General features: G+C 34.5%; 4 protein-coding genes and 1 pseudogene across 4 annotated transcripts; all 5 read left to right on the plus strand.

The window, feature by feature from the left end:
- The first annotated feature begins 1,841 nt into the window (after window positions 1-1,841).
- LOC124450876 overlaps window positions 1,842-27,247 on the plus strand; it is an 87,547-nt pseudogene continuing 62,141 nt past the window's right edge.
- LOC124451132 (uncharacterized protein K02A2.6-like) lies at window positions 6,190-9,101 on the plus strand. The gene is made up of 5 exons (XM_047001764.1): window positions 6,190-7,189; window positions 7,937-8,052; window positions 8,118-8,229; window positions 8,409-8,443; window positions 8,927-9,101. The coding sequence occupies exons 1-5, from the start codon at window positions 6,284-6,286 to the stop codon at window positions 9,099-9,101; spliced, it is 1,344 nt and encodes a 447-aa protein (XP_046857720.1). The 5' UTR covers window positions 6,190-6,283.
- Window positions 9,638-11,368, plus strand: LOC124451133 (brefeldin A-inhibited guanine nucleotide-exchange protein 1-like). Its single transcript, XM_047001765.1, has 5 exons — window positions 9,638-9,959; window positions 10,220-10,371; window positions 10,723-10,785; window positions 10,864-10,959; window positions 11,237-11,368. Exons 1-5 carry the CDS (start codon window positions 9,830-9,832, stop codon window positions 11,366-11,368), a joined length of 573 nt encoding a protein of 190 aa, XP_046857721.1. The 5' UTR covers window positions 9,638-9,829.
- Window positions 14,564-15,987, plus strand: LOC124450863 (serine/threonine-protein kinase/endoribonuclease IRE1-like). The gene is made up of 2 exons (XM_047001534.1): window positions 14,564-15,030; window positions 15,120-15,987. Exons 1-2 carry the CDS (start codon window positions 14,896-14,898, stop codon window positions 15,768-15,770), a joined length of 786 nt encoding a protein of 261 aa, XP_046857490.1. The 5' UTR covers window positions 14,564-14,895; the 3' UTR covers window positions 15,771-15,987.
- Window positions 23,528-24,842, plus strand: LOC124450875 (TNF receptor-associated factor 2-like). The gene is made up of 2 exons (XM_047001547.1): window positions 23,528-23,895; window positions 24,378-24,842. Exons 1-2 carry the CDS (start codon window positions 23,817-23,819, stop codon window positions 24,557-24,559), a joined length of 261 nt encoding a protein of 86 aa, XP_046857503.1. The 5' UTR covers window positions 23,528-23,816; the 3' UTR covers window positions 24,560-24,842.

A 27,247-nucleotide genomic window follows, 5' to 3' on the forward strand; every position in this document is an offset into this window, starting at 1 on the left:
TATAAGTAGATTATATACAGTGATATATTGACATGAACTAATGATAAATGTGCTTACAAGCTCTGCTCTAATTTAAAAATTTAAAATCTTAAGTTTTTAAGTCTCTCTTACTTTACAAAAGGGAAGAGATAACTGAGGACATAGTAATAAAATGAGGGCAACCTCTCGAGCATGTGCAAACCTCAATTTCCGGTCTCTGGCTTGCACTGATATGCTTTTGAGTTCTCCCAAAGTTCTCCTCTGTTTGCATAAGCCTGTGCAAAAACATGAAACATCTTTTATTTCTTAATTGCAAGATCAAGTTACATCGAGGCTTCATTTGATAAAATTTAAGGCTTTGGCTGCGTTTTCACTATATACCAGATTTACTTATCAAGATATCTTCATTTGGTTTCAGAGGTAACAGTTTGGAGTAAATGCTTATTAAGTTGATAGATTTTAGTCAATTTAATTGTGTTTTTTGCATTTAACGATATCACTGACTTTTAATACATAGAAAATTTAACCTGCAACAATAGCAATTCTATACAGTAAACAGGGCCTTATTTTAGGTCGCAAATATAAAGTTCGATGTTTGAAACGGGCGTAAAAATTTTGTTCAAAGACGTTAGATGATTAATTATGGTATGTCTAAAAGGTCATATGCACCTCGAGGCAATAAAAATTAAAAATTTTATCGTGACGTCAATTTCAGAATTGTTAAAGTATTTAAATTCGTATGTGTTTACTTTAACGTCAGTCTGGTCGCTTTAACTTTATAGAGAGGAAATGTAAGAACTGTGTATTTACTGGCGAACAGGTGAAGTAAGAAATTTACGGAAAAAATTATCAGGTCTTGTTAAAACCTTCGTAATGTGAAGGATTTTACTATACGCGACTAAAAAAATGGTTAAATTTAGAGTGGGAAATATGTTCAGAAAGGATGTGCATGACGTATGTACAGTATTGGTTAAATATTGAGGTTACACCATAAATGGAATGATATAAAGTTATAAAAAGAACATTGTATAACATATATGAACATTTATGTTGGACTATGAAGACTGACTACATTCTACAAAGATGAAAAGAATCAAATGCAAAAGAGGAGAATGGAAAAACATGATCCAGGTTTTATAGCTCGTAATTAGAGTTGACAAGTTTTAAATTTAGTTTGCATGAGTATGTGTTTATTGTGAAGGATCACTGTGGTCTATTTTTACAATTTGAAAAAAAATCAAAAAAATGATGATCAAACTAGGATTTTGTGATTAAATCTTTTAGTCTTTTTTTGTCATTATAAGTGCTGCAAGTAAATAGTTGGTTTTCACTCGTTATTTTTTTTTAAATGCATACTAAAATATTTCAGTTTCTAAAGAAAAATTACAACACAATAGTCTATTTTAAAAAGCATTCATTAAATTTCTCAGAGAAAAAAATGTCGCTAAGTGATTGCACGAAGCATAAAAACTTATGCGACCAACAAAAAAGCAAGAGACATCAAGTAACCGGAGTCAGATTGGAAAAGAAAAATTTTAAACTACGACGTTATTTGAAACTGAATCAAAGGTTTTACCAAAATCAAAGGAGACCACTCGAAAAAAATCTGCATGCTCATTCAACCATTTTAACCAAAGATACTGACGTTTGTAACCTTTGCAACTTTACTAACATATATTATTGAAAGTACTTAACAAAAAACGGAAAATGCCAAATGAGAAATTAATTTAACCTAGTGCAGAGAAGCCCATATTTCATGAAAGGAGCCTTTGTTAAAAGATATTATATCTTTTCTAACATGAAGTACGCCAACTCAATGTTTCCTGTTTCTTGTTAGCTATTTTCATTTTTATTCAGGGAGAAAGTTTTCCTTCTTGTTTCAATGTAATAAACCATATTTAATAATTTGTACTTTGCTTGAAGTTTTCTCTTATGCCAAAGAAGACAAGTACCTCCAAAGTTTGAACGCTTCTACCAAGGTATTTATATAAACAACTAATATTTGAAATACCATCGATCAATTTTCTATAAAAGCGATTGTGTTAAGTAGCGTAGTCATTTCTCAAGTTTAGTCACGCTATGAAAATTTCGGAACTTTATGATCATTTATTTCTTTGGAAACCTTTTGTTTTCATTGAGAGTTTTTCACTGATCATCAGAAAGTTTAATAAAATCAATTGTGTTTTTTTAATGTACACCGTGAATGTTTAACGACATCAAAACTCAATGTTCTAAAGCTATTCATCCGACATAACTATTTACTTAATAAAAACTTAAACTGTGTTTGCATTAGCCTGTACAATCGTGCGTATCTGAGCTACATGAATTATATCAATCAAAGATAATTTGCAAATGAATCATGAATACATGTTAGAGAAAAATTTTAAACTTTTTTCTTAAATTTATCTGTTTTGCATTACTATTATTTACAAAAGAACTAAAACATATTTTTTGTGTTTGTACTGTCTTATGCAAACCTTGAGACGTTAGTGAGAACTCTCTAGCTAGTGCAAACTGTCAACTTTCGGTGTAAAGCTTGCAATGACATTGTCTCCAGTTCTACCAAATATCACTTCCGTTTGCTTAACCCTATACAACAATTAAGCATCTTATATTTTCAAATCCCATCCTATACTCACTCTTCACAATCCTCTCGTTCGAATTTTCTTCGTGGGTGTACAAGAGGTTAGGTGTGACCTTTCCCTTACTAATTATCAATATACCAACAATTAATTTTTTGATTTTATCTTCCTGTCATCCATTAATATCCATTGATATTAGCCATTAATATCCATTTGTGTCCTTTATTGCAGACGCACAGACGGTCGTTGATATATATTTAAATTACGACTGTGAATTGGCTTTGTCGAATATCTTTCAAAGATTGATCAATGATTTGTCTAAAGTTGCCCAAGGACGTCAAGCTATTGAATTAGGAGCGACACCAGTAAGTTGAAGAATATGTTTCAAAATGTTTAATTCTCTACATTCTCTTGTTCATATCTATGCCACTCGAAAAGGACTGGAACGTAGTCTATTATTATGAAATGGACTGGGACATACTCTATAAAATAAAAAAACTGGAGCATAGTCTATCAACATGAAAAGGACTAGAACATGTTCCTAATATTTTGTGCTGACAATGTTGATTATAATACATCTTTCTATCACGTTTTTATATGAATAGTATCAATGTCGTCTTATTTTTATATGATTTTTCCAGGTTCAAGAACGCAGTGTTCGTATCAAAAGTCTGGAATGTCTCGTTTCTATTCTTAAATGTATGGTAGAATGGAGCAGGGATCTTTACTTTAAACCTGATTCTCAGGTGGACGATAATTTTGGTGAGTTTTAACATCTTTATGAAACTGAAGAAACTCGCATTGTACCCCTCTTTTGATATCGGCTACACTGACAATTTTTGTCTCCATCAAGATTCCATCTTTCTATACTCTGTATCCCCTATTTATCGAAGGTACTCCATTATTTTCTTATACACACGTTAATGTTCTTAATCGTAACTAGTTGTTCAACAATTGTAGTTAACCTCTCAGGATCTAAGTTATCCTTTAGTTATCTTTTTCACCCTTGCTGGTCTCGCGGTGGATCTAAACTATATCTTAATGTTTATAGTTACTCATTATTGACCCATGCTACCCTCAATGTTCTAGTCTATCTCTCAATAATCTATACTATCTTCCCGATGATATAAGTGAACTGAATTCATTATGAAATTTAAATATACGTAAATGTAAATAAGTATGCCCATTATTTAAGGAGTCTTTGCATTGAACTCCAGCAGTGCTGTGTAAAACCTCCTTAGGTTTGTATATTGAAGATTTAATAAATATTTGATAAAACTTTTACATCAATTTACACAACACTCAGAATCTTGGTGCTCCCACTAGTCAATCCTATCAGGTGTCTTCCGCATCCTATGCTGTGATGGAGAAAGTCTTAAGACCACAACGTTTTGACACCAATCCTAACGCTCAAGACGCTGCTAGATCGTGGGTGCACTGGTTTGCTACTTTCCAAAACTTTGTAGCTGCTATACCTAACGAAGAAGTGAACAAATTAAAGGTTCTAGTCAATTATGTTTCTGCCGACGTTTATCAACTTTTCTGTGAAGCGACAACCTACGAGGAAGCTATAGAATTGTTAAAAAATCTCTATGTTAAGGTTCCTAATGAGATATTTTCGCGACATAAGTTAGCTACTCGTAAACAACAATCTGGCGAGAGCCTGGATGAGTATTTGCAAGAATTAAAATCGCTAAGCAAAGATTGTAATTTTCGTAGCGTGACATCAAATCAGTATCGAGACGAAGCTGTACGAGACGCGTTTATAGCAGGTCTTCTTTCAACCAACATCCGCCAACGTCTTCTTGAGAATAAAACATTAGACCTTCAGACAGCTTTTGATCAAGCCCGAGCCTTAGATACAGCACAGAGAACTTCTGAAACTTATGCAGACGGAATTCCAATAACAGCGGCTGCTCTATCAAACAAGAACGGGGAGAATTCGTTTATTAATCAACGGGCATTCGAAAACCAAGATAAAACCGATCAATCTGACGGACATCAAGAGAACAACGGCATAGAAGAGTACGTTGCCGCCTCTTCTAGATCAGCGAAATGTTTCTTCTGCGGTAATCGACCACACCATCGTTCCGCATGCCCGGCTAAAGACGCCTATTGTTATAAATGTAAAAAGAAAGGACATTTCCAAGAGTATGTAAATCGGTCGCTCCTCAAGCCTCGTATATAGCATTAGCATCAACTAAACATACAGTAGCAAAGTCACTAAAGAAAGCCTGTATTGATGTCTTGATTAATGGAAAATCTTGCGAAGCTCTAATTGATTCGGGAAGTACACATAATTTTATACATCCTAAAGTTGCAAGTAATCTGGGATTGAACATTTATACAACTCAAGAGAAAGTAACAATGGCTGCATCCTCGTTTTCTTCTAAAATTCAAGGCTATTGTCTTGCCGATATTATACTTAAAGAGCGAGAGTATGCGAAAGTAAAACTGTTTGTCTTAACAAATTTATGTACGAACGTGATATTAGGACAAAATTGGCAGGAAAAACATGAAAGCATAATTATTGAGTATGGGGGAAAATCGCCCTCTTTAACGATATGTGGTTTATCAACTATAAATATAGGGCCACCGCCGTTGTTTCAATTCTTGTCTGAAGATTGTAGACCGGTAGCTGCAAAATCACGAAGATACAGTGCCGAAGACAGAGCGTTCATCGCAACGGAAGTGTCGAAATTGCTTGAAGAAGGGATTATTGAAGAAAGTGACTCTCCCTGGAGAGCCCAAGTCGTTGTAACCAAGAACGAAAGACAAAAGAAAAGGCTAGTAATCGATTACTCTGAAACAATTAATAAGTTTACTCAGTTGGACGCTTATCCGATGCCAAGAATAGATGATACAGTAAACGCAGTTGCACAATATAGTGTCTTTAGCACTGTAGATCTTAAAAGTGCATACCATCAAGTACCTATCAAAATAAAGAGAGAAAGTACACGGCTTTTGAAGCTAACCATCGACTTTATCAGTTCCGTAAAATCCCATTTGGTGTAACTAATGGGCGGCGGCCTTTCAACGATCAATGGATACTTTCATATCCGAAGAAGCTTTAGAAGATACTTTCGCGTATTTAGACAATATTACTATATGCGGTTACAATCAGGAGCATCATGATAAAAATTTGGAACTTTTTATGAAAGCAGCGAGGAAGCGTAACCTAACATTTAATGAAAGCAAGTGCGTTTTTTCGGTAACTTCAATTAGTATACTGGAAGTGTTGTATCTCAAGGAGAGATTAAGCCAGATCCGGAGACTAAAACCTTTGCGGGAGCTGCCAGCCCCACGTGATGCAAAAGCTCAAAAGCGTGTCATCGGTTTGTTTTCATATTACTCCCAATGGATTAAAGATTTTTCAACTAAAATTAGACCTTTGTCTCACAATTTAGCTTTTCCATTATCAAATGATGCGTTGCAAGCGTTTGATTTACTGAAAATGATATTGAGAATGCTGTAGTAGGATCAATTGATGAATCTTATCCTTTCCAAATAGAGACCGATGCATCAGAATTTGCACTTTCAGCGACATTAAATCAACAAGGACGACCAGTAGCATTCTTCTCAAGAGCACTAAATGGTTCAGAACTAAAACACTCGTCAGTAGAAAGGAAGCAGCTGCTATCGTGGAGGCCGTTCGTAGGTGGAAACATTATCTAACAGGTAAACATTTCAAACTAGTAACGGATCAGAGGTCAGTAGCTTATATGTTCAATTTGAAACGTCATGGTAAGATTAAGAACGATAAAATAATGCGGTGGAGATTGGAACTTTCTATGTATGATTTTGACATAGTATATAGAACAGGAGAAGAAAATATACCAGCGGATACCTTATCGAGAGTGAAGGTTATGTCGCTTACACTGGATAAACTTTTCGAACTTCATAAAGCACTGTGTCATCCTGGAGTATCTCGCATGAGTCATTTTGTAAAAAGCCGAAATTTACCATTTTCGATAGAAGAAATTAAGCGCATGACCGAATCATGTAGAGACTGCCGAGAATGTAAACCCCAATACTATCGACCTGCACAGTCACATCTGATAAAAGCAACACAGCCGTTTGAAAGACTGAACCTAGATTTTAAAGGTCCGCTGCCTAGTACGGACAAGAAACGATATATATTGACTATCATAGATGAGTATTCTAGATTCCCATTTGCGTTCCCATGTGAAGATGTTAGCGCTCGGACTATTGTTGCTTGTCTATCAGAATTATTCTCGGTTTTTGGTATGCCTACGTACATTCATTCTGACCGAGGGTCAGGATTTATGAGTGCTGAACTAAAGAGTTTTCTCTTACAGAAGGGTATTTCAAGTAGTAGAACAACTAGTTATAATCCTGCAGGAAATGGCCAAGTAGAAAAATTCAATGGAACGTTGTGGAAAACAGTTTGCCTCGCTTTACGATCGAAAAATCTACCCATTAACCACTGGCAAGAGGTGATGCTGGATGCACTCCATTCGATTAGGTCTTTGTTATGTACGGCTACAAACGCTACTCCTCATGAACGATTATTTTCTTTTCAACGTAAGTCAACGAGCGGGGTGTCTGTCCCTTCATGGTTAGCTACACCAGGAAAGGTTCTACTAAAACGTCAAGCGAAATTCAAAGTTTGAACCATTAGTGGACGAAGTACATCTAATACAAGCAAACCCTCAATATGCTCACATTCGACACGCTGATGGAAGAGAGGATACCGTATCAACAAAATACTTAGCACCTCAAGGAGACTTAGGATTTCAAGACGGTACAACAACTTCTGCCCCTCCAACAGAAGTTCAAGACACTACAATACGTCCCAAAGAAGACGCAAAGATAGAGATATCTACGCCAAAGGAAGAAGCGAGAGGAACAAATTCATATGATGAGAGTGTTGAACAGCAGTCGTCGCAATTACGACGTTCGGAAAGAAGAAGAAGAGCACCAGATCGATTAACTTATGATTAAAATAAAATAAAACAGAACGAATCAACTAACATTTATTAAAGTCATTCTATTACCTTGAGTTAGTTAAGGACAATTATATAAAATTTAGCTACATATATGTTTAGGAATTTTTGTTGTTAGGTGAATGAACTGAATTCATTATGAAATTTAAATATACGTAAATGTAAATAAGTATGCCCATTATTTAAGGAGTCTTTGCATTGAACTCCAGCAGTGCTGTGTAAAACCTCCTTAGGTTTGTATATTGAAGATTTAATAAATATTTGATAAAACTTTTACATCAATAAGCTATCTGTCAATGATCTATGCTAACCTCTTAATGATCCATGCGATCCCTTATTGATCTCCAAATCATCATAGTTATTCCTCAATACTTCTGTTTAATCTCTTCCATATAAATTTCCTGACAGATCTGGTTGATGGTGCACCAACAATTTCTCGAAAATAGTACAAAAGCCATCGATAATGCTGAAGAATTTGAGGGTTTTAAACAGAAGAAGGAGACGAAAGAAAAGGGAATTCAATTGTAAGTTTGGTCAACTATTTTGCTTATCTTCTGTACTTTTATTCAATTTTACGATTTACTTTAAGATTTAACAAGAATCCATCAAAAGGTATAAAATTCCTTCAATCTGAAGGTCTCCTTGGTGAGACAGCAACCGAAGTCGCTCAGTTCTTACACACTGATGATACACTAGACAAGGTGATGATCATTTTAGTCCATCTATATCCCTTGCAATCCTTATGTTTCATTTCACATGATGTTGTCTTCTTTCAGTAAAGTTTTCATTTTGTCACATTTGCGCGCTATCTTTGAGCAATTTGTAGAAACATTAAATGTTGCTATGAATTTTGACCCAGTGTTGCGTTTTATGGTTTTAGACTATGATTGGTGAGCTGATTGGTGATCCAGGACAGTAAGTATGTTTTTTCACATCTCCCTCTCGTGACAATCACGTGAAAATCACGTGAAGACGTTTGATTCTCATCTTAAGTATTTCAACATAAATTGAGTCAAGAAAAGTTGATTATGTTAATTTGGCATGAAGCCCATGGATGCTTTGCTCATGATACATGAAATAGTAAATCAGAAAATTTAATCGTAAAATCAAGAATGTTTAAAATATGTTTAAGGTTGCATTAAACTCCGTGTAAAAGGACAAAAGCTGTTTGAAACTAAGCATTATCTTCAAATCTCTTGGTTATTTTGTCCATAAAAAACAAAACAATTTTTTAATGCTCAAAATTTCTCTATCCAGTGAATAGTATCGACAGAATTCAGTAAAATTTGCTACTGTTCAAAATAAGCAAACAATAGTAGACTTAGATATATTGTTCGTCATGTCCTCAACTGTTCTTCATATCCTCAACTGTTCCTCGTGTCTTCCTATACTTCTTAGATATGAACGGGAGATAATGTACGCCTATATAGATCAGTTGGATTTCACTGATACCAATCTTGTGCAAGCTCTGCGATTGTTCTTACATAACTTCTGGCTTCCCGGTGAGGCGCAAAAGATCGATCGACTCATGGAGAAGTTTGCGAGTAGATTCTGTGAAACGAACCCAAAGTAAGGACATGATTTGTGTCTTGTTATCTGTTGTTTTACATCTCGCATTGCATGCTGGTTAGTGAAACCTACGAAATGACTTTTGTCTATGAACCATGTGTTAATTTTTTTTTCATTTAACATCAACAATAATTTAGGATTAGTTTTTGACGATTTTTGGGTTTTTTTAAGTATTTTCTCATCGAACTTTTATTATTCAAGTTTTGAGGACTGCAATCTGCTGTTAGATAGATGTAAAGTGAGTTGCTTGGACTGGGAGTATTGTTACATGTTTGTAGATGTAGATCGTCCATGATTGTAGAGTCCTGAGAAGGACTGTTGTTGTTGATGTTGACTGACGTTTCTACAAACTTACTCATGTACAAAAATGTCTAGATATAGCTAGGTTAGACTGTCCATGATAAACTTTTATTTTATATTTATCATTTATATTTTTGTGACGATGTGTTTGCTAGTGCAAACGCTGCCTACGTTCTGGCTTATTCTATCATCATGTTGACTACTCATCTACATAGTTCACAGGTTACACGGACCTACATCATTTGCAATGGTTTTCTATAAAAGTGACTTTATGTCTAAGATCACGTGACTCCATTGTGGTCACGCGAGATTTTCATGGCGTTGATATGGAGCCTTCATTGGAATCACGTGAAAAATTAGCCTTTTGATGCGACATCGTAATCACGTGAAATTTTTTTCAAACGGAAGATAACGAAAGAGCAGTACATTAAAATGAATCGTGGTATAAATGACAGTAAAGATCTTCCATCTGAATATCTTGAAACAATTTATGATGATATTGCACAGAATGAAATCAAGATGAAACATACACCAAAAGTGAACAGTAGATACGATGCTACATGAATGTATTGGAACATTAATACGAGAATCAAGGCTTAACTGAAAAAATTGTACAGATGCTAAGTAAAGGTCTTGACTGCGAAGTGTAGAGTCTTAGCTCTGAGATGAAGGTGAAGGTCTTGAGATGGAAGTGTTGGTCTTGAGATGGGTGTAGGAAAGGGGCTTATAATGGATATTGTGATGTTCGGTGTTGGTCTTAAGAGAACTCCAATGCATTTTCATGAAAGTAAAGAGATTTTTTATTGTGCTTCCACTTTACAGATTTACAAAGTGAGAAACATCGTCGTATGTTGTATTCTATGGAAATGGAGCAGATGGCGGAAAACGCCAAAACACAAATGGAAGACGTGAGTCATATTCAGACGGATTTTGTCACGGCGACACAGATTGGTCACGTGAAGACAATGTCCAAGGTACGGGGAGGGGGGGTGGAGTCTGGAGGATAATGTTTGTGGTGTATGTAAGGATTGAGTAACGAAGCGTTAATTGTGATGTCAACTTATACGGACAGTGCAAAATACGGCGGCGTAGATTTCAAAACATGATGACATTCGTCTTAATCTTGTTAAAGAAAAGACTTAGATTTTATGTAATGAATGTTTGCGATGACGAAGAGTAAATTTGTTTGATAATCTAATATTTTAGCTGACCAATGAATGATTTGACTTGATTTTCTATTGAGATAATCCACTACCTAAGCTAAATCTGCTTCTTACAATCGGCCCCAGTCCCCATTGTTGACCATTTTGTTTTGTATGTTTAAGGTTGCATGGAGTCCGTTTCTTGCCGCGTTCAGCGTCAATCTACAAGACAACGACGATCCTTTTGTTGCTTCATTTTGTGGAAGGTTTACGTCAAGTCTCGGAAGTTGAGCTTTCCAATCCTACAATGATACGTATGTTTAGTCTGCAGAAGATCGTAAGATTGCTTATTACAATATGGGTCGTATTCGACTGCAATGGTCACGAATATGGGCTGTATTGGGAGATCATTTTAACAAGGTTAGCGATTATTAAAGACTAAGCTTGTATCTTGATATTATGGATAATAACATCACGTTGTTGTGATGTACTCAGGTATAGTAACAAAACAATCATTGTCTTCAATGATCTATCAACTAAACTATCCGATCAACCGTGAACTATGATGATATTTTAAAACACAGTTCTAGTTTCTTTCGTATCTCAAGTATAAAAACAAGATAATCAATGCCTTCATCACCAATGTTCTACCAACTATAGTACTTCTCCATCTTAAATAATTTATGTGCCATTTTAGTGTGGTTGTAACCCTAATGAAGAAGTTGCGTTCTTCTGTGTCGACTCTTTGCGACAATTATCCATTAAATTCTTGGAAAAGGGGGAATCGCCAATTTTTCCGATTTCAAAAGGATTTTCTCCGACCCTTTGAATACATAGTGAAGAAAAACAGGTAAGTTTATGCAGGAGTCAATTCTGTCAGAAAATGTAAAGTGAAAATGTAAAGTTTGAAGACACACGTCTACACTACAATACAACGAAAGACATAAATGAAGAAATATTTCATTATAAAACTGGGAATTTACGTTGTGGAACGATGAAATGAGTGTTGAAATATAGAAATAGTCGTTTTGGGTTATATTTGGTGAGTAAAATTTTATAAAACATTGATTTTAAAACATTATTTAGCTACTCGTTATATTGTTTCATGTTTTGTAAATGATGATCTTCCAGGTTAATAAAGTCCTGAGAAGGACTGTTTTTGTTGTTGTTGACTGACGTTTCGACAACCTTAGCGGTAGTCATCTTCTGAGTCAAATGACAACCGCTAAGGTTGTAGAAACGTTAGTCTACAACAACAAAAACAGTCCTTCTCAGGATAAAACCAAGCTGGACGATCGACATTTACAAACATGTAACGATACTCCCGGGTTCAAACCGTTTACTTCGTTATATTGTATCACAGATTTTACTAACGTTTTATATTTGAACTTTGATAAAAGTTTTGCAGTTGGCCGTTGATTTATTTAATTTTAAAGTTTTGTAACTTATTTTTGTACCGTTATTTTTCTTGGTTTTTAGTTTGAAGTTCAAATAAAGGCTTCAAGATTAAAACCAAAGATTCGATCTCCATTAAAAGTAAGTCAGAGTATTTACAGCATTATATTCTAAATAAATATCTTTTTAAAAATGGCTTCACTACCTGATAAACTGAAGATTGAGGAAAATGGATTTCGTTTAAGTAAACTTTTGATAAATAAAGGAACCCAAGCCTTAAAAACAACATTGCAAATCATTTTAATCCATCATTCATCAAACTTAAAATATAAACTTAGTGATCTTTTTACAAAGAGTAAATTGACTTTACTAAAAAAGAAAAAAGTCATCAATGGAATGCAATGGAACCTTCTTTATCCTTCAATTGGTTCACTTGACATTGAAAACTTTGATATTTCATTATTGACTGTCTTATTGCGTAACATATGTGGTCTATAAGCGCCACATGGTGGATGGGATAATCTTCCTTCCTCTTCAGATACTTCAATCTCAGCAAATATTGCAAGAATAAAGTTCTATCGAAACAAAGTGTACGGTCACATAACTACAACTAGTGTAGATGACAGTGAGTTTGAGTGCTTGTGGCAGGAAATTTCAAAAGCATTGTTTGGTCTGGGTATTCAACAAACTGAAATAGATGAATTAAAGAAAGCTCCCCTCACTACCGATGAGGCAACTTATATTGAAATGTTAAAAGAATGGTATGAAAAAGAACGACAGTTAATCGATGTCACTGAAAAAACTAAAGACGTTGTAAAAGAATTAAAAAATATTTTGAAGTTATGGAAAAAAAAGATTTTGAAGAAATAAAAAATGAAATAGAGAAAATGATAGAAAGCATGTCAAAAATATTGATGTTGCAGAAACGAAACAAGAGATGGCTACAAAAGCTGATGTAACCAGAATGGGAGAAATGAAACCGGGCAAAATATGCTCAGACCTCAAGAAGCTTGGTGAGTGTAAGTTTAATGGTCTAATTTTCCTCAAAAAGGAAGGTTTCTCGATAGGGAAAACCCTGACACAATAGACACATGACAGACAAATTGTTTCTCGCAAATAAATCATCATATGCTTAATAAAATAATTAAAAGCTGCATTTAACCATTTTCAATTCGGTAAAATGAAAACAATACTGACTATCGTTTTGAAGATCGCAAATACCATGGTGAATGGTAAAAGTAATTCACTATGGTTTTTGTGATCTTCAAACAATTTTCAGATTTGTCACCACAACAAAGTCTCTATTTTAAAACTAATAATGTTGCAAGAGAATGAGAAAAAGCATGAGGTAAAGTTTGAGTTTGCAGAAATAAAGATAACGAGGCACCCTTTACCAAGGTGAATAAGAGAAACAGTACGTGTCTGATAATTTAGAGTTAAAGCATAAAATGCGTATGAAACGAAAATTTAGCAACCTGTGTTATACTTATATTCAAAAGACATTTTAATATGATAATGGACTATCTGTACTAGTTTATGCATATCACTTTTCATTCTCGAGATATTGAAGTTTTTATTATGTCCGATTTATCTGATGTCACATTGAATAATGAGAACTAGATGTATTAAATATATTTGCTGATACAATATTTTAGCATGGCGGAGTTTAATTATTTGTGATCTGTTAATGTTACAAATTACTGCTTTCCATTATCAACCTAAAGTTGTCAGGAAAATTGAGGGTATTTGAAACATTGCAGCGACTCATTTTTTATGTAATATTATGCCACAAGTTAGATAAATTCGTAGTTGCAAGGACTTCAGTATTTTCAGAATGAAAAAAGTCATGCAGAAAAGGTTTTAGAAAGCACTCTGTCATTTCGAAAGTTCTGGTCAATACAGATATAATTTAACTAACAAAATTTTTGTTTCATTGGCACTTAGAGATGTCCAAACAAGGTTTGAGAGAATAATTGTTGAGATCGAACTTTAATGTTAATGTTTGGCAACAAACATAAGATAGTCTATTTAAAAGACGAGTGTTGAGAATAAAAAGAAAAATTGAATGAAACTATTTTGTTATCTTTTGGTGCAAAAAATTTTTTGACTCTAAAAAATATATGCTCTCAAAATTTTAATTTAATATTTTCGGAAAACGCAAGGTTACTCCTTAAGAAAAATTCATGAAATTACTGCAGAGAGAAGTTTTTGTGATTAATTGTTTGGTATAAGCTAACCTCGAATGTTACCTGTTAAAAAATTTATGAAATGTCTAATGATTGTTGATACGTTTTTTTAAAATTGTACGGTAGCAGTATCCTTTCTTAATTGGCAAAATTGAGGTTTTTTAATGTATTTATTTTGTTTCTTTGACCCTTGATTATAATTTTTTTATCTAGAAGAGTTGAAATACATTGGTGAATCAACGAAACATAGAGAATTGTTTTAAAATTGATTGAATATGGGCGCAATCCCAGTGTCGAGGTTAAACTGGTAGGCAATGTACGTGTAATATTTTCAGAAGAGTTTTGCATTGGCAAAGGAAGCGGTGTAACCCGTGTTTATCTTGGACTGGGTAAGGATGGTTACGGTAAAGCAGTGAAACGAATACATCGAGATAGCTTTAAACAGCTTGCACGGCAAGAAAAGAAAATTTTGAATGATATTAAAGCAAAAAAGTCGAAATATGTTGTGAATTATTTCGACTTAGACGAAGATAATAGAACGGATTATGTTTATTTGATCTTAGACTTATGTGAAGAATCACTGGTGAAGTTTGTGAAAGATTCTACTTTGCACGATCTTCAAAAAGCTCTTCCTGATATTCTTAGACAAATTTTATAAGGATTAGCTGATCTTCATAGCGGCCCAAATCCTATTCTACATCGGGATTTGAAGCCTTCCAATGTTCTGCGAGACTCAAAAAGTCAATTTCTGATAGCTGACTTTGGCATAAGTCGAATGATAATGAATGACACGACAACATATAAAAGCAATTCGTCCATGGGAACCCAGCATTGGATAGCTCCTGAATCATATTGCGAAGATGATGATTCAGTAAATGAAGCGCGTTACAAAATACAGTCTGATGTATATGTAAGTGTAGGAATGTAAACATTTGTAAGTTGTAATGAAACTCCATTTTGTGAAATTGCATTTTGATGTAGCGCTTTTTATTATTTTAGAATGCAGGGATGGTAGCTTATTATGTAACAACAAAAGGAAAGCATCCTTTTGGAACTAAGCCCGACGGACTGAACAACATGCTGAATGGAAACCCTGTTGGTTTGGATGAAATCGAGGATGAAACACTAAAGGACCTTCTGTCGTGGATGTTAAATCTAAAACCTGAAGACAGACCATATTCTAACGAAGCATTAAAACACCCATTTCTCATGTCAGATGATGAGAAGTTTGAAATGTTATGTGAAGTTGGGAATCTTCCTCAGATTAAGACAAATGATCTCCTGTCAAGTGTCGTTCAACAATTGAATAGCGAATGCGTACTTTGGAAAAGTCAAATTAATTGGGATGTCTATGATTATTTTCGCACGTACGAGAGAAATGGAAAAATCAATAAGGTCCGTTATACATCTTCATGGGCAGAATGCTTAAGGCTCATTCGAAATACTCGCCAGCATTGGAACGATCGACCACGAACTCTACCACAACCAGAACCATTTTATATAATTGGCGATTACAGTGCGTATTTTCTCCGAACATTTCCTAATCTCCCTGTTCGGGTACATGCTGCTGTCAGGTCAAATGAAGAATTGAAAAACAAACCAGAACTTAAGAACTTTTTTTATTTTAATGAAAGCGAACTACATCAATAAACATTTAGATACAACAGAACCTGTTAGGGGTGAAAAAAGTAGCTATTAAGAAGTCATTGATACTGTAAAGGTCTTATTTTACAGATATAAAGAAAAACAGTTTCCACGACGTATTTAGATGATATTTCACCACATTTCTGCTGAATCTATAGCCTGTGGTATTCATTGACGCAATGTAATATACCTGATTATTTAATTTTTACTGTAAATTGTTTTGGAAAAAGGCTGAAGGCGAATATGACATGAAAAGTTAACTTTTATGTTTGGCTGCACTGATAAATTTTGCACTACATTCATCCAACATACTAAACTTGTATACGATAAAAAATTGTATTTCTGAAATTATTATAATTACTAAAAGTTTGGCATTGATGTTTTGAGCTCTTGGGAGTTCTTTATCGTATAAACCTGACCATCAGGAGTTGTGCATAATTCTATAAGTAGAATCTTTTATGTTTTACTATCTCACATTACGTAGCTGAACCACATAAAATAGTTGATTAAAAAACATTTTCATGAGATTGAGTGATTAACAGCATTTCGTCTAATAATTTGTAAATGGACTCAATAATGTTTTAATTAGTTTTATAGAAAAATATTCATAGTTTTCCTCATTTTCTGATATTTTGCTTATTTCATGCGCTGTAACCTTGACAATTATTTTGTGCCTAAATCCGCACAACTAAAATGCAAGTGCTGTGTATTTAAGATTTCTTAAATGAATATTGAATATACACCTAAATACACGTAAGGTTAACTACGGCGCTCTCTATTGCCTATATTCTAAAAACTCTCTCACACTCACATTTACTGAGTAAAGTTTCAAAAGAATCTTATAACTGCTGGAAGACCTTGTATTTACTCTACAGATAGAAAATAGTGCAAAGTTATGTTGATTTTATCATCTCAGATCCCAAATCATGTGGTAGGTATCCGCAAATTTATGTCACATGAAAGCACTCAGTATTAGTTGTGTGACAGTTTTAGTTTAAAGTTTTGTAAATCATTTATATAAATTTTGAGCTTTTGGGCTTTTTTATTTTATTGAATTCACTTCGCAAAGAGCATACTATAACAACAAAAGAACGTAAATAACTTCTAAATGACAAAGAACAATGCTACAGCTTTCTCCAGTTACTGCAGCCTTTTAAACACAACGTTGCAAACATTAAAAACAACACGATTTATATAATGTATAATAAGTGCGAAAGATTTATATTGAATTGACGAAGACTGACATTTTTGCCTCTAAAGATGTTTGGATTTATTCCAGAGTGTACTGCATCTATTTAATTAAGATTTTAGAAACGTTCTTATTTTACAATGAGTTGTAACATATGACAGCTAGATTGTCTGGATTGTACAACCGTGTTTGACTTTGGCAGCGAGGATTGGCTTGTAATAGTAACTCATCTTCATCAATCTTCACAAGACTATAAATTATTTTGTATTCGTTTACAAACCAAATAGTATGCTTTTTTAAAGGACCTATGACACGAAAATTTTTATATTTGCAATGACCAGAACTTTTAAAATGACAGTGTACTTTCTAAAACATTTTATGCATATCACTTTTAATTCTTGAGATGTTGAGATTTATGCTATGTCCGATTTATCTAACTTGTGACGTCACATTGCATAATGAGAGTTAGGAGTATTAGGTATATTTAACGATAGTTTACTTCACAAGGACATAGTTTCATTTGTTGTGGCGTGTTTAATGGTATAAAATGCTGCCTATTAGTATCAAACTAAAGTTGTCAGGAAAATGAAGAGTATTAGAAAATTTTTTAGAACTCATTATGCAATATGACGTCACAAGTTGGATGAAATAGAAATAACAAAAACTTCAATATCTCGCGAAGGAAAAGAGATATGCATTAACTTTTTTAGAAAGTACACTGTCATTTTAAAAGTTCTTGTGATTGCAAACATAAAAATTTTCATGTCATGGGCACTTTAAAACGTCATAAGTAGTTGTACATTTCCAAGTGTAACACCAGGCTGAATTGTAAGGGATATTTTATACCACTTAGAAATATGTATGCTTTATAACTTATGAAGCGGTAGATAAAGCTGATAAACCACCTGCTGAAATTCACTATCCACCAGCTAGAGGACCACCTTTCACTTGAGGGAAACGAATGTAAATTATAATCCCATTTACCCCCAAAATTGGATGGAAGTGTCAATAACCATTATGAACATTTTAGAAAGCCAAAATTTCATTTAATCAAATTGAAGCATTCGTATGTACTATTATATGTCATGAAAAATGGCTATTCTGTTCTACACATAAACTACCTAAAAAGAAAAAATCATCTTCTACTTTAAAGACTTATTCCGAGTGAATGAATTTCAAAAATTCGTTTTCAGACTGAACCACATACATTTGCCTGTAAAATTATAACTGAGAACATAATTATTTTAAATATAGGTATAGCCATAAATGCCTTTTCTATGACAATGTATTGCCTGATTCCTCTTTTTGCTCAATGATATCTTTGTGAATAAAGATTCTACACAAAGAGCTAAGATCTTCTACACTGCGCGGTCATTTGGGGAAAGTGTGACGTCATGTATGTAACATTTCAGCATTTGATATTCCTAATCGCTGTAAAGTTGCTGGCAGTTCTTATGTTCCATGCTGGGAAAAGGTCATAGGACTTCACCGCATTTCTTTTTATGGATCAGAAGATCCTATAAAAAAGAAAAGGTGGGAAAAGTGGCTAGATTTTGTCGCTTTAAAACGAGCAAAATGCCCCATATCAAAGATATCGAGCATTTGCTTGCTGCACTTCAAACCAGAAGATTTTACCAGACGGTATACAAGTTTGCAATAGCAAACAAGTAGACTGGTGTCTGTCGAAGTTGGTGTGTTTGCTTTTCCTTTTGTTTATTTCTCATAAAGACTGAAGAAAGAAAGTGCGCCTTTTGAAAGGAATCGTAAACAAGTAAGGATTTTTGTTTTGAATCCTATATATAATCCGCGTGAGACTGATAACTTCGAAGAAGGAAGCTTGTTTTAAATTCGTCAAAGATTTTGTTATAGAAATCTAATTTTGCAGTTGATACCATATTGTATTTTATTGTAGGTTGTTAGAGATATTTTGTCTAGATCAGAAGCAGGTCCTTGCTCTTCTAGTCAAGACACTTTTGGAGCTGAAAGTGCTACCTCTTTGGAAGACAGTGATAGTGATGTTGAATTTGTTGATGATGTCTTGCAAGTTTAAACAATTGCTGTACAAGCAGAAGTACAGGTATTGAATTTATTCCAATAATTTATTCAAAAGACTTTTACACTAGTAGATTGTAAGATCTAAAGTTATATCTTTTTTTGTAGGTTCAGAATGGGTTTTGCCAAACTGAAGAAGAATATTGCAGGCAATGTATTCAATACAAAGAAAACACGAGGCAATTGAAGAGAACGATATAAAGGAAGAATGCTATTATCCAACAACTTTCTGAAGGTAAATTGTTTCATTATACTCAATTTGGTTTCTTCAAGAGCATATATTCTTGTGGTGTCTCTATGTCATTTGAATAGATACATGGCTGCAATAAAATTACTAAATTATGAGTATTTTAACACCTGTGTATATCATGATTTCAAAAAAAAAAAGAAATTATGTAAACTGGTTGAAACAGTAGTAAAATGTGTCAAGGCGGATAATCAGAATGAGGAAGAGAAGCAGGATGGTAGTGATGATGATAACATGGATATGGATATTGACATTGGTAGTGAGATGGAAAATGAAGGTGAAGTTTGATTTCAATGCTAATAACTGAAATTATATACCACAAATTTTATTAACATATAAATATGGTCCATAGGTTCTGACAACTATGGCATTGAAACAGATTCTTGCCAAAGTGAAGAGCTAGAATTTGAAGATGAAATAAACCAGTCAAAAAAGTATGATTGTGCTGTACATATGCATTATTTAGTCTTCCAATGTTATCAATCATTTTATTTGTGTCTCTCGACAGACAAAATATAATATATACATGTATTGTTCTAACAATCAAGGTGAACAAAGAAGAAAGCAACCTCAGGAAGCAACCAAAGTTTATTGTCACCTTGCCACAGCTGTTGCTCCTGTTTAAAGTATGTCCATCATGTGGTACTGATAAGTCAATAGTTGAAGTATCAAAAGTTGGTACTATGGCTGATATAAGCACGTCATGTTGCAACCTTAGTTGTAAAAATAGAGAGCACAACTGGAAGTGACAATCATTCCTGCCAGGTTCCTGTATTCCAATGGGAAACTTTCTCCTCTCATTTGACATTTTATTGTCTGGAGCTTCTGCTAGCAAGGTACCTTTGAGTATTCACACACATGGGTCTTCAAGGCATATCTTTGACCACATTCTTTAAACATCAAAGGGTAAGTGGGTTGTTTTGATTTTCCTGATTACAAAGGTTTGAAGTTGTGTTTTTTTATATTCATTTGATATTTCTGTATCAGGAATTGCTTTTCCCAATGGTCAGGATCCATTGGAGGAAATGCAAGCTGGCCATGTTGGAAACAATTAAGAAGCAGAAAAAAACCAGTGGTCATTGCAGGAGATAGCAGACATGACAGCTTGGGCCATTCTGAAAAATATTGTGCTTACACAATATTTTGTTCTCCATTTTGAACTAATTCAAGTATGCCTTATTGACCTACTTTGTATGACACATTGAGGGTGGCTATATTTACCCCACCCCCTACTTTGTATGACACATTGAGGGTGGCTATATTTACTCCACCCCTACTTTGTATGACACATTGAGGGTGGCTATATTTACCTCACCCCCTACTTTGTATGGCACATTGAGGGTGGGTATATTTACCCCACCCCCTACTTTGTATGACACATTGAGGGTGGGTATATTTACCCACACCCTACTTTGTGTTACACATTGAGGGTGGCTATATTTACCTCACCCCCTACTTTGTATGATTCATTAAAGGGTGGCTATATTTACCCCACCCCCTACTTTGTATGACACATTGAGGGTGGCTATATTTACCCCACCCCCTACTTTTTATGGCTAATGTATGATGGTGGGATTTTGTTTAAGATGTTTTTGTAATGGGAAGTATGCCTTCTCATATTTTCAACTTATGTTTTTAGACACAAATTGTCTAGAGGCAATAGTCTCTGCTATAGTTTGAGAGATGTGGTGTAAAGCTAGTTCAGGAAGGCAGGGATACCAATTTGTTAACTCTAACTTAGGACACATGTAAATATTTTTCTGTTTAAATCACAATTATTATTTTAGAGAAACACGGTGGGAAGTAGTCCAGCCATGAAATACATCGGTTTTCAAAGATGTATGGATGACATGCTGAACTGTAGACTTGATATTTCTACCATGTTGACAGACTGTCACAAATCAATACAGAAGTACATGCGTGAGAGTCTGAATCAAATAACACATTATTTTGACCTATGGCACATTAAGAAAAGTTAGTACAGTTATTGTATAAAAGATGTAGGTTGTGTTCTGTTTTGAAATATTGAAATTGGAAATTGGAAATATAGAAATTGGAAAAGTATTGACAAAGCTGAGCAAGGAAAAAGGAAATGAAGCCCTTTCACAGTGGATTCGTCCTTTTGAGAATCACTTTGTATGGAGTGCAACATCAACTTTCTCAGGGGAAGGTACTTTAATTTAAGCACAATTTGTGTCTTTCCTGAGCCATGTTATAAACAAACATGATGAACTGGATGAACCACTTTTCATCAAGTGTGCTCACGGTGACATTGAACCAAGAGAATGGTTGAAGAAAGGTATACTTGCTCACTATGGTTTCAAAGTTGTTCCTATTGTCAACACAGAATTGCATTGAGTGCACCCTTATTTTTCTTAAGGTAATAGCTATTTAATTATTTCCCACAGATTCTAATTTGTATGAAAAGGTGTTTGCAACTCTTACAAATAAGAGGGTGGCTAAGTTCAGCAGCTAACCGAAAATCATCCTTTGAGGTCTCTTCACCTACCCTCAATTCTTTATTCTTTTCATTTGATAAATGCTTTCATATTTGCTCAATCTGCAGAACTCCTGATCCAAAATGTCCCAAAGATCAAGAAAAATTAAAAAAAATCGTAGGTGAAAATATTCTATAGTTATGACGCGGGAAATTTTCATACAGCTGTATCAATTTTTGCTTCGGACGGTTTTAAACAAAAATTTACTTGCCTTTCATTTATTACGAAAGAAACCAGTCTATACATCTCTTTATTACTTACTAATTAAAGTTTTATTTCGTCAGGGTCATTCTCAAGTTTGTGAGCATGCGCTCATCCGCTGCGTACATAAACGGTGTAACATTCAGTTACCTTCCTCTCTTCTTGATGAACATTTGAAGAATGAATGTGAATATAGAAATTAGAAATGTGAATATTGTGGTAAACATGTCCCGTATGCTTCACTTAAGGTACGAGGAATATTCGTTCACTGATCAAAGTAACATTGAGTTAAGTACAAAGAAATATTCAAGACAGAATATTTCTAGAAAACATTTTTACCATGAGAACGGGAAAAATAATTGAACCTTTTCACCTCACATCATGATGCATAAACATCTGTCTCCAACGCTATTTTATATACCAAATGGAACTTTCCTTTGTTGATCATCCTATGCAAATTTATGCACAAAAATGTTGCTTTTATTTTCTTTTAACTTATAGAAGCACGAAGAAATAATGTGTGAAAATTATCGAGTGGTTGGTAAGTATTGTATTCAAATGATACCAAGGAAAGATATTGAACATCAGGAAAGTACGACTCTTGATGAAGTGTCGACGAAATGTGAATTTCAAGCCATTGGATACAACCATGATAAAGTAAGAATGTTTGGACTGATTTATAATTTCATGTCAGCAGTAGTGATGCGTAGTAGCTCCCACCGACAATCTTGCATTTGTTCTTTGCATAAAAAAATTTTACGTCAAAAACCCTTGAGATGATAGTATGGTATAAAAATGCTTAGAAGTTTTAAAATTTAAAACAAGCAATGTTAAAAACGTTGACTTTGTAGTTAAATGCAGCTGCATCAGGTTTACATGAAGTACACATTTATAAATTCACCCATTTACAAATTTATAAATTCAGAACATATGATTATTAAGATATTTGATGGTTTACCCAAGCTAAGGAGCCAGAGCTTTCCCGATAAGCAAGTTGCAGTAAATATAATTTAATCTGCCGTATTAACGTACTTTGTACTCCTTACTCTACACGTATATGGAGACTGGGGGGACTGGGAAAGGCTTAGACGTGCCAAAAAAAATTTTTTGTTTACTTTTCATATAGATAAAATATAAGTTGAGAAAGAAGATTTATTAATGATACATAATGTCTTAGTCATACATAAAGATTGAAATGAAATAACCAGTAAATAGCATCAAATATTTTATTAAAAGAATGTGCTGGCAGTATCTTTTTCTCACTTCACAGACTTTAAAACGAAAGGAGATCAGACAACATATGAATGACACTCCAATTAATCACGTGAGCCTCTTGTTACGATATGTTATGGCATTTGTTATACAGCTTGGTAACTTCGTACTACGTCCAGAGTTTACCACTCCATTGCGAAGACTTGTTGAGCAAGTCACTGCTGTTCGTGCATATTACTTTGAAAAATTTGTGATGTTAGATGGCAAAATTACAGGTCTGGAAAGAAGAATTAAGTGTCTCGAGGGTCGTGGTGGTAGCAATAGTTATAACACCCAGTTCTCCCCATAGGTTTCCTTGTTGCGTGAAAGAATTGCAACACTTGAGCGACAAGCGAGATACGATTTTTCCACTATACAACGGTTTCGTGAGCGTTTAGATCAAATAGACGAATCAATAGTGAGAAACATGGTGAACATTACGAACCTCGAAGCACAACGTGAAGAGCGCGCACTGAGATCAAATCATACACAGCTATAATGGTACGTTACTTTGGAGAATAGACAACTTCAATCGAAAGCGACAGGACGCCATTAATGGTGTTAGGAATGCCTGGTACAGTCCACCATTTTACAGTTCTCAATATGGTTACAAGATGTGTGCTAAGATCTATATGAATGGTGATAGTCGGGGAAATGGAACTCATTTATCTTTGTTCTTTGTTATCATGAAAGGTAAAGCTATTTTTAACAGTTTCTACTTAAGCTGCCTCAAAAATTGGAAGTGGATTTTTGTAGGTATAAAATAGGCTGTCCAAGAATGTTTGGTAGCATGCAGATAATGGCAAAATTTGCGTTAAAATTGAGATCATGTAATTTGATTGCTCTAGAGGCATAATATCTAAGAGTACAGGATAAGCCATGTGACTCGCTGTGTTTTTTGGAATAGATAAGATTAGAAGTTAGATGCCCAGTTGGAACAAGTTGTTGAATAATGTAGAACATGATTTGAAAAGTATAAAGCCAAAGATTTTTACTTTCAATTCACCAAAAAAGCAGACTAAAGCTTACAATTGTTTGTGAGATGCGATACTTTTTAGTTTTTTTATCATGTACAAAAATAAATGACGATAGAAGGGAAAGGTATGCCTTGGGATTTATTAAGACTTATATCATATTATTATAAAAATTTATATTGTGTATGATATTATTTCTAGGTGATTACGATGCTCTACAAACATGGCCATTTCAAAAGAAGATCACAATGATGTTAATGGCTCAAGGAAATGGTGATCACATGATTGATGCTTTTCATTCAGATCCTCAAAGTTCCTTATTTCAGCGACCAGAGTCTGATTTGAATCCATTTGGATTGTTAGTTCTAATTTCGTCGATATAGAGCTTAAGCAATATTCCGTTCATTAAAGAGAATACAATGTTTATTAAGTTAAAAATTGAACGAGCAAAAAATCTAAATACACTCGCTCCTGCTTCTCTATATTAGACACTGAAAATATCTCAATTCTCTATCAATCTTAAATTAGCTTTATACTTAGGCAAACGTAACCCGACCTAAACATGTTGCAAACAACTCTTCTAGCTCTTTCACGTAATTTTCAGTTGTCTATACAAAACGCTATTTGTTGTAAAGCACTCAATAGTGTTTATATAAGTTTTTCTTGTTTCCTTCTGGTCAGCATATCCACAGTAAAGGAATATACAACAGTAAAGGAATATACAACAGTAAAGGAATATACAACAGTAAAGGAATATACAACAGTAAAGGAATATACAACAGTAAAGGAATATACAACAGTAAAGGAATATACAACAGTAAAGGAATATACAACAGTAAAGGAATATACAACAGTAAAGGAATATACAACAGTAAAGGAATATACAACAGTAAAGGAATATACAACAGTAAAGGAATATACAACAGTAAAGGAATATACAACAGTAAAGGAATATACAACAGTAAAGGAATATACAACAGTAAAGGAATATACAACAGTAAAGGAATATACAACAGTAAAGGAATATACAACAGTAAAGGAATATATAATGGACTCCGTCGATTTCGACTATGAGGGTTCCACGAAGTGGAACATCCTGGTTACTTAAATTATAGTGAAGGCAGCTGACCAGACTACAATCACTCGTACCTTTCACGCAACTACAACGCTGATATCAGCGTGACACATTTGTGACAAGGCTGCAACATTGCAGATGCAGATACAGTCCATCCGAGGAGATAGTTTCCTCTACCAAATTTCCCTCACATGGCTTTGGTCAACCCGGGCTAGGTTTACAGACACATTGCCAGATGTGCCACGAGCCGGGATTGAACCCGCGCCGTCTGGCTTGCAACTCACGCAATTAGCCATTCAACCACCCGCCCCTTCCCTTTTCATGCGTGGCACGAAAAAACTCAATGGAGTGGCCCTGCTGTATGTTTTCTATACCGTGGCATTGTTATGAAGTATATCCCCATGTTTACTTTGTAACACGGGCTCAAATGTACGTTTGGTCATATCATATGTACAGTTTTGTACTTTTGTCATTTTATTTCATTAGAATGGAATTTTTCTACATTTGAAGCGTTTTCTTTCTCAAATTATTTCATAGCACAAACAATATTTACAAAGAATCATCTTACGTGTGTTGTGTTTCCTTATTTTATATGACAACAATGCTATTGTCATTCTTCAGGTCATTTAGACGTTGATTTCGCCTTTTGAAAAAAAAACTAGGACGGCTGTAGCTGCGAAGACCAGATAGTGCGATGTCTTTCATTCGAGTTTTTACGTATTTATAGTGAAAACCAGAGTGTTCATAGATGCTTTCATTATGAGTTGCGGCGAAAAACTTTTCAAAGGGTGCGAGAAAATTACAGTGGTTTAACTTAGTAGGTGGAATGGCAAAATTTAAACACTTAGAAAGGATTTCTTTGTTGGTGATTAACTTGTTCGAGAATTGAACACCACTTTTTCAGGGTTGATTTGAATGTTATTGTCGTTCTTAGCGCAAAGGTGAAAAAGCTTTCGATCTTTTATGTGTTGGTGTTGGTTTAATTTCTTCGAGTTCTCACGATCTGAAACATTTTTGAAATGTATAAAGTATAGTGTAGATACGGATGAAGCCAGATGAGAATGGGTCGTTGTGACTTGTGCAGATAGCACCCGTTTACTAGAGTGTTTGTCGTTTATTTGTTCGAGGAGCAGTTTGCTTTGACATTGACGATAGGCGCTGGAATTACGCAGACGGTGATTTGCAACCTTGAGCCACAAGAAACGTGGTATTGCTGAACGCTTTTTACATGTTGTAAGGAATTTTAAGTCCAATTTAGCTTTACCAAGTTTGAGCTCGAGGCGTTGATACTTTCTGAATTCTTTAAGCGTTTTATTGTCATATCGATTTATCAATATTTTTGCCAATGAAGTGCGAGGCGGGAAGCGGATTCTCAATATAAATATTAGAGCTCAACAAATAATTTTAAACATAGTCATAAACAATTTGGTTTTATGAAATTTATTAGGAGTGACGTTTCGTCTTTACTCAAGACATCCTCAGATAATTAGTCTGAAGATAAGGGCAATGCCGTTGTCATCCTTGATAAAACCGACTACAATAACAAAATGTCAAAAACCCTCTCCGATTCCTCAAAATTTGAACTCAAAAACGAAGACCCTGTGAAAGTCACCCTACAACGTGAAACCCAGGTGAAATCATTACTTAAACAACTCAAGAAAACGAAATCAATTGATGAACAAACTTACAATAAACTCTAACCGACTGGCTCACGCATAGGTATACTATATGGACTTCCAAAAATTCACAAACCAACCATTCGCTTACGACCCATTCTATCTTCTATAAATCACTACTCATATAAACTAGCTAAATTTTTCATTCTGCTGCTTACACCCATCTCCACAAACTCTTTCATGATAAAGGGCTCATACTCCTTCGTACAAGAAATACTTAACACCAACATCAACTCTAACAAAGTTGTCATGGCTAGTTTTGACGCAACTTCTCTTTTCTCCAACATTCCCCTTCATGAAACAATCAATATTATCTGTGA

The sequence above is a fragment of the Xenia sp. Carnegie-2017 genome, unplaced genomic scaffold (assembly GCF_021976095.1).
Source record: "Xenia sp. Carnegie-2017 unplaced genomic scaffold, XeniaSp_v1 HiC_scaffold_24, whole genome shotgun sequence".
Taxonomy (NCBI): Eukaryota; Metazoa; Cnidaria; class Anthozoa; order Malacalcyonacea; family Xeniidae; genus Xenia; species Xenia sp. Carnegie-2017.

What these genes read in the sequence shown, in the direction of transcription:
- LOC124451132 (XM_047001764.1), top strand. Translation starts at nt 6,284, where the DNA reads ATGTTCAATTTGAAACGTCATGGTAAGATTAAGAACGATAAAATAATG. An exon ending in CTGATGATACACTAGACAAG is followed by an intron (nt 8,230 to 8,408) that starts GTGATGATCATT and finishes TTATGGTTTTAG; the next exon opens with ACTATGATTGGTGAGCTGAT. An exon ending in CTGATTGGTGATCCAGGACA is followed by an intron (nt 8,444 to 8,926) that starts GTAAGTATGTTT and finishes TATACTTCTTAG; the next exon opens with ATATGAACGGGAGATAATGT.
- LOC124451133 (XM_047001765.1), top strand. Translation starts at nt 9,830, where the DNA reads ATGAATCGTGGTATAAATGACAGTAAAGATCTTCCATCTGAATATCTT. An exon ending in ACGTGAAGACAATGTCCAAG is followed by an intron (nt 10,372 to 10,722) that starts GTACGGGGAGGG and finishes TGTATGTTTAAG; the next exon opens with GTTGCATGGAGTCCGTTTCT. An exon ending in AAGACAACGACGATCCTTTT is followed by an intron (nt 10,786 to 10,863) that starts GTTGCTTCATTT and finishes ACGTATGTTTAG; the next exon opens with TCTGCAGAAGATCGTAAGAT.
- LOC124450863 (XM_047001534.1), top strand. Translation starts at nt 14,896, where the DNA reads ATGATAATGAATGACACGACAACATATAAAAGCAATTCGTCCATGGGA. An exon ending in AAATACAGTCTGATGTATAT is followed by an intron (nt 15,031 to 15,119) that starts GTAAGTGTAGGA and finishes TTATTATTTTAG; the next exon opens with AATGCAGGGATGGTAGCTTA.
- LOC124450875 (XM_047001547.1), top strand. Translation starts at nt 23,817, where the DNA reads ATGTGTGCTAAGATCTATATGAATGGTGATAGTCGGGGAAATGGAACT. An exon ending in GTTCTTTGTTATCATGAAAG is followed by an intron (nt 23,896 to 24,377) that starts GTAAAGCTATTT and finishes TATTATTTCTAG; the next exon opens with GTGATTACGATGCTCTACAA.